This window comes from Mytilus galloprovincialis, chromosome 12, assembly GCF_965363235.1.
Source record: "Mytilus galloprovincialis chromosome 12, xbMytGall1.hap1.1, whole genome shotgun sequence".
Lineage (NCBI taxonomy): Eukaryota > Metazoa > Mollusca > Bivalvia > Mytilida > Mytilidae > Mytilus > Mytilus galloprovincialis.
The window spans coordinates 5,398,001-5,412,729 of NC_134849.1; the positions used below are offsets into that span (position 1 = coordinate 5,398,001).

The window sequence follows — 14,729 nt, forward strand, 5'->3', positions numbered from 1 at the left end:
TGTTTGCTAACATTACAAACAGACTGTCAACTTATGATGGGTACCAGTAATGACGCACTATAAACAAACCAGTAAAAACCACTTGCAGTGTACCTGGTGTTCGAAAAATTGCTTCAATCCAGTTAATTTAAAGTTAACACTATTCAACAAATTTAATTTTAATAACAAATGTTGACATTTACAGTCACTTTTATGATCATGTTGATAGCAACACAATTTTTTTCATTAATTTAATTGTAACCTATATTTTATTTCAAATTTTATATAAAATTGTTCAAAATTTATCAAAGTGACATATATATTCCATATACTTGAAAATAAGAAGTAATTGCATTCATAAAACAACATTGACATTAAAACATTTATCAATGTATACTTCGTACAATGAATGAAAAAAATCGATAAACAATAGAAAATTATATAAGCGACGATCATTTGTTCTACAGTGATTCCCGCTTAAATGTAAAACTATGTCACATGACAGTCATATGATTTGAAAAACACAAACTGGGGAAGCATGTGCTTACATACTTTTGCCGGCCAAAGTGGATTTAGGACTGATAATCATTCTGGGAAGGGTCGACTGTTTTTTACCTTAATAAAATGGAGGAAATTGCATTATCTTTACTAATTCAAGCAATAATAACATTTCTGGACAGAGTTTGAGGCATCTATGTTGTAGTCATATGACCTTCACCATCATGTTATGAATGGTAATTATCGATGACGTCACAGCTTTTGTTTAGAAATATAAAACCCAAAACTAAATTGGTGCGTCATTTCTGGTCCGCGTCAAAACAGGTACCAAGACGATATATTTTCTGTTGCGGCAGTTATTAACCTTTGCAGGACTATTGGGGTGTTGGACCAGTGGGGTGTTGGAATATCTGCGCGATTCCCAAAAGTCCAATAATTGTTTATGTTATTATGAACCCTATCCCATGTCAATATCAGATATTTGTTTGAAGTTTGAAAAATGTTAGATATGTATTATTGGTTATAAATATTATGGACAATATACGCTATGCCATCTTTATTTTAAAAAAAAAACTAAATTAATTCACTGTGTAATATATAAAAATTATCACGTAGTTTCTCTTTATGTCCTACGAATAACAATGTATGGTATTGTGCACTGTTCTGTTATTTGTGTTTCAAAAATCTTATCGGTAGTAATCATTAAAATGTTTTCTTGGCATGCCGTACTTAATAGAAATGCAGACGTGAAAGAAAGCAACTTAATAGAAATGCAGACGTGAAAGAAAGCACTCTTTATCAAAACGTCAATGGAGATTACATTTACACATTTTTCGTTTATACATCGTATTTCAGGGAAAATGTGTATTAATTTTCAATGTTGACACCAATATCGATCTGCTGGATGTAGAATTTTATGAAGAAAAACTATGGCTGTAATTTAAAACTGCCATATTTGTTATTGCATAGCAAAGACTAGTAAAATCATTGACAATATTATAATATTGACCTAGTCCAAATAATTTTGACGTCTGGCAAGGCTATTTTATTTTTTTTCTGGGACGCCTTCCATTGACCCAATCAATGAATATATTGTTATCGCACGATTCAGTCCGGTGTATCCGCGCATTACAGAATTATTTTGAAAAGAACATTAGTTTAGTTTGTTTATATACACTACTTAATTCAAGAGTGAATTATTTAAAGTTAATACATTGAACTCTAAAGACAGTGTTAAACCAAATAGAACTTTGTAAAATTTACCGCGGTCTATGCATATGAGGAATCTGTAAGAACAAGTTTACAACAGCAAAAAATGCTGGTAAATCGAAATAATAAAAACTGGAACCTTCCTGTGACAGTGCCAACTATTTTATGAAGGGGTGTCTGGATTGCGGAGGAGGGGGTCGTTAATTCCTATCTGTATTCTTTATACTTTTTGCCAATTATTCTCTAATCTTAATATTTAAACACCTCATTATTCTCTATTCTGTAAATCCACATCCACACCCTCGTGAAGCTCTACTGATGAAGTATATTTTCTCTAACTGCAGTTATTAACCTTTGTCGGCCTATTGGGGTGTCGGAACAGTGGGGTGTCGGAATAATGATGTTTCGGAATATCTGGGCAACCCCAAATAAGTCCAATTATTTCTGTTATTATGAACCCTATCCCATGTGAATATCAGATATTTATTTTAAGTTTATATCCAAGATACCAAAGTGTCGGATAGTTTTGTTTCATCTTCATTACAGTTTTCAGTTGCAAAAAAAAATTGTTAAATATGTATTGGATATAAATATTATGGACAATATACACCATGCCATCTTAAATAAAAAAAAAAGATCAAAACTATCACGTAGTTTCTTTTATCTCCTACGAATAACAATGTATGTTATTGTATGTTATTGTGCACTGTTCTGTTATTCATTTACTCCAATCTGTAGTAATCATTAAAATGTTAACTCGGCATGCCATACTTAACAGAAATGCGGACGTGAAAGAAAGCACTCTTTATCAAAGCGTCAACGGAGATTGCACATTCTTCACCCCTGTTATAAAAGGTTTTCAAATGTCCAATGCTTTCGTCCATGCATGCCTTCTTTGGAGAATGGATTTTATACTAAGAAATATATTTCAGTTTGAACAAAGCATACTTCCAAGGATGAGGGCAAAAGTTTTTTCTTCAGTTTAATGACACTTGGCCGTATTGAAAATAAAACCATTGTTTCCCTAATAGATTCATAATGAAAATGGTTAATCATACTAGAATTACAATTATATCTTCATTTATGCTTCAAAAACTTATCAATTTTTATCTTTTCTTTCTATTATTATCTAAATAATAACAAAAACAATTCTTTTTGTGACGAAATCATACAATGTGGGATATCACGTCAAATCATCGAGTTGAGAAGCCTGTCACGGTATTCTTCGGCTGATTTTGAGGTACAAGATTGAAGTAATCCAAGCACTTGCATGGCATCCATTTTAAATGTACAATTAAGGACTTAATAGCGCTCCTTCGTTCAATTAAATTTGATAGTGAGTTAATAGACTATTAACGTTAATTAAATTTTGTGCAATACATGTAATAGACTATTAAATTAAAATGTACTTTTAATAGACTATTAACTTTAATAGACGTTTGTGCAACCCAGTCCTGGTAGTAAGACTTGTCACGTCACGGCTGAGAAACTGGGTAGGCAAATGCTCACATTAAACCTGTATCAATACAGTGTGTTAAATGTCCATCTTTTCACCATAACCCATGGTGGTGCCCCTAATACAGGAGGAAGATATAGAACATACATATATGTAGGACTCTAAAGTGCGATGGGGGCGCTAAAGTACGATGATCACGCTAAAGTGCGATTGTCTACGCTAAAGTGCGATGCTTACATACGCTAAAGTCCGATGGTCCGCGAAAGTATAGATGTAAAAACGTAGTTTGATTATGACGTTAACAGTCGTGTATACAAACCAAAAAAATATGTACATGCCGGAAGATACATCACGAATATTTGATTAACAACTTTTAAACCGGAATGTGCTTGACTTAATTTCAAACCTTAGTCGGATAAAACAAAGGTGTTTATTTTCGGGTGCTGGAAGAAGGACTTGTGTCTTGAGCAGCATAGTCCTTTGACAACATTTCTATATAGATACAAAATAGTATACGCAGTGGTATCCTGTTTCCTGTATCCTGCTTCTATTCGAAACGAACAGATACAATCATTGTTTACGTTGCAGTCTACTTAGGGTCCCGTTAAAATAATGTCAATTTTATTGAAAATTAACGTCGGTAAAATAGAGGTATTTGTAACTTATGTGACGACGGTAAGGTCATAGTAGTGATAGACTGTGTATACGGCATTCTACACAAGTTATCACAATATCAATGTGCCCGAGTTGTTGAAAAAGTCATTTAACAGGACATACAGTATTTTTTGACACCTAAATGACTTTTTTTTAGTAATTATTACGTGGTTGGTCTTTTAAATTTAGAAACAATCACTTAAATTAAACCTGTCGGTAAATTATAACCAAGCCTATCACATATGTTATACCTTAGCATATGTTATATACTAGCTTTTGCAAAAAAAATACTATTTTATTTTTTAAATCCATGCACTTTAATCCCCTAACCTATAATCCATTGCATGATAAACCATCGTGCATTAGCAAAACAAAACAACCATCGCACTTTAGCGTGAGACACCATCGTACTTTAGCGTAGACCATTGCACTTTAGCGTGACCATCGCACTTTAGAGTACCATCGCACTTTAGAGTCCTACATATATACCTTCACTTTCTGTCAGAGGTTCTATTTTAACTTCTCCAATATCTGTTGATAGTCTTGTTTTGCCATCTTCACCCTCCATTGAGAGTCTGTGTTTACCATCTTCACTCTCTGTTGACAGTCTCTTCCTGCCTTCTTCATTGTCTGTTGATGATCTTTTTCTCGTATCTTTAGGCAACACATGGACTATTTCTATTTTCTGACAAACAAACAAAGTATGTGTTTCAATTACTGTGGATTTATAGATTATTGTTGGTTATCTCAATAAGATTAATTTTCTAGCTTGAGCCAGTACAGCGAAAGTAAGTAAAGCAATCGAGATGAGATGACCAATGATAATCTGTTTATTGCTATTTTACCTATGACAACGTAAATCTCAGTGACAACAGCCACCTGCACCCTTAGTTTCTAGCAATAATTTTTCACTCTACTGTGCTGAGAAAGGAAATTATCCGTCTGTTAGATTGAAGAAAAATTTTGGAAATAGCAATAAATTTCAATTACTGTGTATTCCTTATTATTCAAGGGATACCAATTTGAAAGGGTACAATTGTTAACACATGAATTCAAATGCTAAACAAATTACAATTTTCTATAGGATTATGTGCTGACTTTGGCAAAACGATGCCATTAATTATGGTGAGCAAATACCAATACCCCTACATACTAGGTGAGCATACAGTACTGCATCTCTTTATTTTCCTAACCTGTTGTTTCAGCTCAGGTGGCATTGGTTTTACGTTCATCCCTTGTACAACTTTCTTGAAACCATCGTAGAAAATAACCTCAAAGGTATCTGTAACAAGAATTAAGTCCATTAAATATTGATACATATTTTTATTACCTTAAAGAGACTGTCAGATTTTTTACCTTTATTTTTCATTATCACAAGGACCATAACTCCTGAATGGCGAAAGTGAAAATCGTCAACATTGAACTTGACCTCCATTTTGTCATCAGTAATAACATTAAAATTTGAAAAACTTTGGTTTAATGGTTAATGAGTAAATGCACTGTCACTGTTTGGCAGCCGCCCAAAGGTGTACCTGTCTCATGTACATTCCCAAATCAATTATTATATAACTGATTTTTTACTTTTTAAATATATTTAAAACCCATCATTTATACAAATAAAGCAGATACACTGTACACCAGTGTTATTTGGACAGAATTAGTTAAAATTAAAGAACCTTAGTGAGCACGCTCACATACCCCACGTCCCCACATTGTCATTGGAGAAATTAAATAAGTACAAGAAAAAAAAATTGTATAAGAAAAAATATTGAATAATAATTTCCTGTCAATATACACATCTACATAGTATGTCCTTAATATTATCTACAAAATTTCATGAAATTCTGTTGTGTGTTTTCAGAGGAGTTGAGATGACAAACTGTTGCAGAAGTACATTGAAGCAAATAAGTTCAAAGGGGCGTAACTCCTAGAAATAAAATTGAATCGTAATTTCCCGTCGATATGCACAACTACATAGTATGTCCTTATTATCTGAAAAGGTTTCATGAAATTCTGTTGTGTAGTTTCAGAGGAGTTGCGATGACAAACTGTTGCAGTAGTACATTGAAGCAAATAAGTTCAAAGGGGCGTAACTCCTAGAAATAAAATTGAATCGTAATTTCCCGTCGATATGCACAACTACATAATATGTCCTTTTCATATAAAAAGATTTCGTGAAATTCTGTTGTGTGGTTTGAGAGGAGTTGCGATGACAAACTGTTGCAGTAGTACATTAAGTAAATAAGTTCAAAGGGGCGTAACTCCTAGAAAAAAAATTGAATCGCAATTTCCCGTCGATATGCACAACTACATAGTATGTCCTTATTATCTGAAAAGGTTTCGTGAAATTCTGTTGTGTGGTTTGAGAGGAGTTGCGATGACAAACTGTTGCAGTAGTACATTAAAGTAAATAAGTTCAAAGGGGCGTAACTCCTAGAAAAAAAATTGAATTGCAATTTCCCGTCGATATGCACAACTACATAGTATGTCCTAATTATCTGAAAAGGTTTCGTGAAATTCTGTTGTGTGGTTTGAGAGGAGTTGCGATGACAAACTGTTGCAGTAGTACCTTAAAGTAAATAAGTTCAAAGGGGCGTAACTCCTAGAAAAAAAATTGAATCGCAATTTCCCGTCAATATGCACAACTACATAGTATGTCCTTATTATCTGAAAAGGTTTCGTTAAATTCTGTTGTGTGGTTTGAGAGGAGTTGCGATGACAAACTGTTGCAGTAGTACATTAAAGTAAATAAGTTCAAAGGGGCGTAACTCCTAGAAAAAAAATTGAATTGCAATTTCCTGTCGATATGCACAACTACATAGTATGTCCTTATTATCTGAAAAGGTTTTGTGAAATTCTGTTGTGTGGTTTGAGAGGAGTTGCGATGACAAACTGTTGCAGTAGTACCTTAAAGTAAATAAGTTCAAAGGGGCGTAACTCCTAGAAAAAAAATTGAATCGCAATTTCCCGTCGATATGCACAACTACATAGTATGTCCTTATTATCTGAAAAGGTTTCGTGAAATTCTGTTGTGTGGTTTGAGAGGAGTTGCGATGACAAGAAACAGGACTGATGGACTGACGGACTGACGGACGGACGGACGGACGGACAGACGGGTCAAAAACATTATACCCTCCGCAACTTCGTTGCGTGGGGTATAATTACAAGATGAGGTGTTTACTATTATTATTCCCAATACTCGATTTCTCAATATTTAATCACATACAACTATTAAAATTATTTGTACAAATACTATGAAGTTTCTATCTTTACCTTTACTAGCTTCAGGAATCAACCACATATCCTGATTACTTTACAATATTTCATTCTACTTAAAATAAATTTCAAGTATTAAAGACAAGACATATAAAAAATTTCTTATAGCATCCGGGTTAACAGGATATCATGAAATACCTTCTTGTTTTTAGGAATTATAGTGTCACATCAATAATACTATCTATAAGAAACTATTTTCAGTCAGCAACACATTATAGCTGTATGGCATCACATTATCATGGTGTTATAAGGCACTGGGGAGAACACTGCAGCCTTTACAAAGAACAAACACCAATGTACATATCAATTAAATTACTACTATTACCTTCAGCTGGAATTGCTGTTATTTTTGCTGGATACATTTTACAATCTGTCCACCTAGCATACACCTGATCTCCAACTTTATATTCCTGAAATAAATTCATAACCATGTTAAAAAAATGCATTTTTTATTAATGACAAATATGTAAAATGTATGTTTGATACAAATTTTTCATGGGGATTGTCAGTATAGGTGTAACATGAATTTAAATGTCTAATAGAGCTTGAACACAAAACCATGAATGAGATCACATCCAGTTTTAAATGGGGTTTGTGTTGATCAGTCTTATGCATTTTTTATATTGTTTTTTGGATATCATTTCATGTCTGCTATATTTCTCCTTCTTTTGCAGCCATGGTGTTATTAGTTGATTTTCAACTTATGAGTTTGACTGTCCCTAGCTTTGATACCTTTCTCTCCTCTGAATCTGTAAGTCTACAAAAATGTTAGTGTCAATATTTTTTTCATGCTCATTAATCCGAAAATATATTAATCTTAAAATATCCTACATTGTTCAGCGATTTTCTCTTTTCTTTTCTCCCAGAATGCCTTGCTTTAGGTCGTATCTTTTCACTGCTCATGTCCATCCACTGATCATAACGTTGATTCCATCCTTCAAAATGTACAAGTACAGCGATATCCTCTTCATCTATTTCTATGATCTTTGCTGGGTACCTGAAATAGATTTATCAATTTAATAAACACATCATGAAAATGGTGCATGAATAAAGTTGACACTGGGTATACAGCTACTTTTGCATAGGTACTTTTTCTGTACCAAAAATCTGTAGTACTGGAAATTTAATTTTAATTTTCAGTACTATATTGTTACTTTAAAATTATTGCAATATTTAGGTACCTGTATTTTACAGTACTTGATCTGTACTTGAAATTTAAGTGCTACAATTTTTTGGTTACACAGTTACATTTTCGGCATTTTAAAAGTTTGTCTATTTCAAATCTCTTTCAGTTACGATTCTCAATCAAAGAGCTGATAGCTCTGAGGTGGAAGAAGGTGAATAAAAGGTAACTTGAATTACCATAAAAGCAGCCCCACTAACCCAGCCTGCTTTGTTTCATTATCGTTATGACAGGTTTTTTTTCTTCAAACAAGAATGTGTCATAATTGTACATGGATTTCCCATCTCTACAATCATTTTCTATGTTCAGTGGAACGTGAAAATTAGGTAAAATCTTTAATTTGGCAGAAAAATTAGAAAGATCATATCATAAGGAACAGATGTGTACTAAGTTTCAAGCTGATTGGATTTCAACTTCATCAAAAACTACCTCGACCATAAACTTTAACCTGAAGCAGGATGGACTGACAGACCAGAAAACATACATTTGTAATGCCCATAAATGGGGCATAAAAATAGTAAGACTTGTTACATACCTGCCAACTTTTGAAAGTTCCCATGAGGGTTTTTAGTGCGCGACAACAATTTTAAAGGTTACAATTTTTAGCGAAGTATTTTGCACGATCTGGATTGTCTAGAAAAAGTGTCATATTTGTATGATGAGCTTACATGCCTTTTTATTAAGTCTGTTTGCATGATTCTAGTTATTAAATCAGTAGAAAAGATGAACATGTAGCTAGCAGACCAGGGTTTATTTTCTTGTGTAAGAATATATGATGCTTGTTGAAATTTCCAATTTGAATTATGTACAAAGATGGACCTTTTACAGGTTGGGAACAACACTCCAAATGAGGGGCAACCCTCATTGGAAGAACATAACAACCCACTGTAAAAATGTTTCATATAGATGAGATGAAATCTAATAATTTACATAAATAAAAGGGTACATATTTACGATAGTGATTTGTTTTTCAATCCTAATTTACAAATAAAAAGATTCAGATGCTTAATCATGTGTAAAAATCGGTGTCAAGAATCGGAAGTTGTTATGAAATTGTAATGCACAGAAATGGATGCGGCATATGGAGGTTGTAACGGTTGTAAAGTTGGCACCATAGGTCTTCTTCCACCAAAAATGGAATATTGTGATCACTGTTGGTATTATTTCTGTACCAAAAATATGTTGTACAAATCAAGTACTGTAAAATACAGGTACCTGATCGATGAGTATTACAATATATTTAAAGTAATGAAATAGCACTAAATATTAAAAGTAATTTTCCAGTACTACATATTTTAGTGCAGAAATAGTACCTATGCAAAAGTAGCTGTGTACGTAGGTCAATGAGAAAGCAGTAAGCAACAAAACAATCTGACATACTAATCCAACTTTTAAAGAATTACAGTTCTGTGACAATTAAGCATGTAAAGCTTTATTATGTTTATTTTGTAAAACCACTTAATAAAATTCAATTATTTTGAAACATTTCATGCATGGTTTGCAATATAATTAAAATTATTTTTGAACTTGTTTATTTCTTGAAAAGATCATAAACTGAAAGGTTGAATCAACATATAAATCTTTGGCTATTTTAGCTTAAATTACCATTTTTCTATGAAATCCATTGCCTCTATTTTCTCCCCTTTTCTCCATACAATACCCTGTCTGCTTGGGAACCTCTTGTTAAGTGGGGGTACAGACGAGGTGGTTGTAGAGGATGTACTGGAACAGGTACTTGCATTATCATGGAACAGGTCTCCAGTCACAACAGAGCTACGAGGTTCATAACAATGTTTGAGAGGTGGAGTTTTCTCTGAGCTACTTTTATTACTGCTACATTCTGATGAGGCTCTACTGGGAAATTCTTCCATTCTGTCTTTTGTTGTTTTAGATGGTGTAATGGGTTGTGAGGGTGAGCTTGGTACTTCTATTGGGTTTTCAATTTCACCTTCCATGGCTTAAATACACTAAGAAATGAATTAAATATATATACATTTGTAGAACAATGATATTAAATCAATCATAGATTTACAGAGTGACATATAAAAAATAAATACTTTAACCCTTTAGTCTACGAACCCCAGACAGCTGACAATGGGTACCAATTTGCTGGGAGTAGCATACATCTTTTGTATTTCTCACTTCAAAACATTGCAAACACAAGTTATCTATCTTTGTATGTTGCTGAAGTGAAAAAAGTTCTGTTTGACAGAAATTTACTGATTTACTTAAGCTCATAATTAACGTGTTGACAAAGTTATATAATATATATCGTCTGACTAAATACACATATCCCAATATCGTCAGGCGAATACGCTAAGTATATGACTCTGGAGGGAGTTGCATGTCATTGCATTTAAAATCAAAGCGCTGAAGGCAGTTAACCAAAAACCAAGGCAACCGTAATTATGAAAACTGTGTCAACATTAAACATTCATATATAGTATACATTCATGTTTATCTAATGATTTATTTATTAAGGCAAATAATTTTATGGACTGGTTTCCCTGGAAAGAAAACTGAGTTTGTGTTCTATAATACAAAAGTTATGAGACACGAATCAGACAAATGTTCACTACAATAGGGATCAAAGGTGAGGTCTGACTGACCTGCCCATAGTAAATGTAAATGATTTGTTATTTAGTCCCATACATTTGAATATATACAATTTAGGGGTGGGGATCTCAACAGTTTTCAAGTTCACAAAAAGGTAAAAAAAAAAAATTGGTTGCTTATATAGGGAATCACTGAAGCGTGACTGGAGCGGGCCCCCACTTATGAAAATTTCTGGATCCGCCACTGGGGGTAGGGTGACCCTAGGGACTTCCCCTACATTTCATTTTATTTGTTATATTGTCCCATACATGAATATATATGGTTTAGGGGTGGGGATCTCATTGGTTTCCAAGTTCTCAAACAGGAGGGGTAGGGTGACCCCAGGGACTTTTCATTTAATTAGTTATATTGGCCCATACATGAATATATATTGTTTTGGTGTGGGGATCTCAACCGTTTCCAAGTTCTCAAACAGGAGGGTTGGGGTGACCACAGGGACTTCCCCTATATTTTATTTGATTTGTTATATTGTCCCGTACATGAGTATATATGGTTTAGGGGTAAGGATCTTGACCATTTCCAAGTTCTCAAACAGAAGGGTGTACAGTGACCTCAGGGACTCCCCCTATCTTTCATTTGAATTGTTATATTGTCCCGTACATGAATATATGGTTAAAGGGTGGCGATCCAACGGGTTTCAAATTCTCAAACAGGAGGGGGTGGGGTGACCCAAGGGACTCCCCCTATAGTTCATCTTATTTGTTATATTGTCCCATACATGAATATATATGGTTTAGGGGTGGGGATCTGGACCATTTTTAAATTCTAAAACAGGAAGGGTGGGGTGACCCCAGCGACTCTTCCTATATTTCATTTGATTTTTCATATTGTCACAAACATGAATATATATGGTTAAGGGGTGTGGATCTCGACCGTTTCCAAGTTCTCAAACAGGAGGGGGTGGGGTAACTCCAGGGACTCCCCCTATATTTAATTTTATTTATTATATTGTCCTATACTTGAATATATGCAGGGGCGGATTCAGGGGGGTGTTGCGGGCTTGCACCCCCCTTAAATTTGCAAAGCATGGGTTGTTCTCAGCTTAATAAAGAATATTCCGATAATTTTACCTCAAATTTTTTTTAGCCTCGCTCTGCTTGGCGAAAATTTAAGTTTGTGCCCCTCCTAACCTAAAATCCTGGATCTGTCCCTCATAATTATGGTTTAGGGGTGGGGAGCTTGACTGTTTCCAAGTTATCAAACAGGAGGGGTAGAGTGGCCCAAAGAATGCCACCTATATAGCATATGATTTACTTACATTTAGGTATATATAATATAGTTGCATTATTTGTGAAAATAAAGAAACTTTCAGCTACTTTAATTGACCCTTCAAAATTGAGAAAAACTAATAACCCTTCGAAATTGCAGTAATATGTTTACACTTTAAAAGCATCTCACATGTATTATCATCATTTATCACTGATAAAGAAAATTTAGACTGTGACCATGAACATGTATATTGTTAGATATACTGTTGCCAGCTGTCACGTTGTATTGGATTTTTAAATTAAAATCTGTCAAAAAGTAATTTTGAGTTTCTGTGTAAAATATTTTTCTGCTTTTTCTTTCTTTTACATATCTTTTGGTTTACAATTCTAGTGTTTATATTCATTTACCATGCATAGATTTATTTTTACACCTGCTTTGATTTATTTTGTAAATGATCGCCAAACCCGGAATTATCCTTATCCGCTTCCGGAATCGGATCCGATATTGTAAAATTTTGTCTTCACGGCCGCCATTGTTATGTGTTTACAATGTTGTTTTTGTCAATCAGATACGATTTTACTTGAATTTATACAATATTTGTCGGCGATTTTCTGTATAAAGCTAGCGGTTGAACAAAATGAACATCGCTGTCATGAATAATAATGATAAAAATAAGTTTTTATCTCGTTTAATTGGAGACTTTGGTGACTTGCATAGAAGGTTTGCAAAGTAATTTCTTATTTTCTTTCAAGTGGAAGGTGACTACGTCGGGCGTAGCTAGAAACCAACTATCCTAGTCGAAATTCCGCTTGCAAAAGTGGAAGGTCGCAGACCTCGGACCACCGCTAATTTGCACACCTGCCTCCAAATTGAAAAGCTACGAAAATTTCTTTTTCTAATTTGAAATTGCTGCCAACAGCATGAACAGTTGAACTTATTATATAATAGACTACTGACGTAATTGTACTACGTATTGATGACAAACAATATCCCTACGACTTTTGCCATTTGGGAAATCTAAACTACTTGCCTTAAAAGATTTTCGGCGATTAAATATTTCATACAATTGTTCTTTGACATCTTATCTAAAAGCACAAGTCATAATGAACTACACAAGGATTCTTAATAAGCACTACTTCCTATGTGTAACTTCAAAACTTTTGGATAAATGGACGATCATTTAAGGTTTTTCTGGTCATACTTTTTGTAATCCAGAATAAAAAGTATTAAAAAAGTGTTCAATTAGTTATATATAACATAGTAGCGAGCTAGATAATAACAATGGCAAGTATTTCAGCATTTATTGGGTAGAACACAAATTGAGGGCGCTCGCATAATGCAGCTTAACTGCATAATAAAAATTGATGTTGATATAAAACATTCTTGATCTGAGATCTTAACCCCAAACCAAAATTTCCCAATCTCCTGATCTGAGTTTCACGGTCCATCACATATATATTGTTCAAATAACAAAATATAAAATACATGTAATTATAAAGATCATGACTCATGAGTTACTTCCCCTGTCAACCTTTCTTTATTTTCATCATCTTTTAGTTTTATGAATATTATAAAAGAAATACAGGAAGAACGATTACCATTCAAATTATTTAAGTTATAATATAAATAGATTTTTATTTTTTTTTTTTGTATTATCTTTTCCTCCTTCAGATACAAATGAGATATGACTTTATGTAAACAAAAACATCATGTCATGCCGCCATGCGTCGGCGTGGTCGAACCGGTGACAGGATAAAATACAACTGTGTCACCTCTTTGAATGTCTCCAGTTCTGTAAAACACTAATTTCTTATTTTAATTATCAGTTTATATTTACCAAGCATATGAGTTGTTCACATTAACAGAAATTCACTAGGTGCAAACATTTGACGCATTTTTCTCCATTTTGTGTTTTGTAATTAATATAAACATCATTCGGAATATCCCTTTAAGTAATGTAACTAATTACCGAACGAATATATAAAGAGTTATAAATTGCAACGTACCGTCGAAAAAATACGGAAGCGTATTAGGTGTCAGACCACCAATTACTCCCTCCAATTTAGAACGTATGTAAAAGTAGCCCTACTATGACACAAAATAGTGCTTTTGATGTCCTTGTTTACTTAAACTAACCAACAAATTTGCAGAAATGCAACTTTTGGCGAAAGAGAAATATATCTAGATCATTTTGAGCCAAAATTTACTTGTCTATGAGTTTGCATTAAAAATTGAGGATTAATGCGCTCCATAGTATACTAATTTTAGATTTCCAGAAAACCAGGTTTTTGTTTTGGAGTACCTCTGTTTGATGGTCAGTTATTTTGTTAGAAGGCTTTAAAGCTATGGTGAAAATTGGCATGTAGAAAGCTGATACATGTACAATTAAGGATATACCTGGTTTCTATGAAGTTAAACTTAAGGTAAAATATTTAGAAAGCTGTGAAAATTGCAAAATTTGGTTGAACAGATAGGGATTTTTAATTGGTGGTCTGACACCTTTAAGAGAAATGCGATGAAACCCAAAATTCAGAAAACAATTGATTTTTTGGTCTTAACTGATCATTTGAAATAATAGTAGCCACATTTTAATCTTTTTTGTAGCAAAAAGTCACAAATTGCAAATTTAGAGCCTTAAACATGAATGTG

At 33.6% G+C, this 14,729-nt stretch overlaps 1 protein-coding gene across 1 annotated transcript in view; it reads right to left on the reverse strand.

Moving 5' to 3' along the window:
- LOC143054215 (PHD finger protein 20-like protein 1) overlaps positions 1-13,999 on the reverse strand; it is a 41,002-nt gene extending 27,003 nt beyond the window's left edge. Inside the window, exons 1-6 of the mRNA XM_076227143.1 lie at positions 13,918-13,999; positions 9,861-10,222; positions 7,904-8,069; positions 7,398-7,482; positions 4,990-5,078; positions 4,286-4,481 (exon numbers count right to left, since the gene is read on the reverse strand). Of these exons, the coding sequence (XP_076083258.1) occupies positions 4,286-4,481; positions 4,990-5,078; positions 7,398-7,482; positions 7,904-8,069; positions 9,861-10,210 (886 nt within the window). The 5' untranslated portion in view covers positions 10,211-10,222; positions 13,918-13,999. The remainder of the gene's footprint in view (positions 1-4,285; positions 4,482-4,989; positions 5,079-7,397; positions 7,483-7,903; positions 8,070-9,860; positions 10,223-13,917) is intronic.
- Positions 14,000-14,729: the final 730 nt, after the last annotated feature.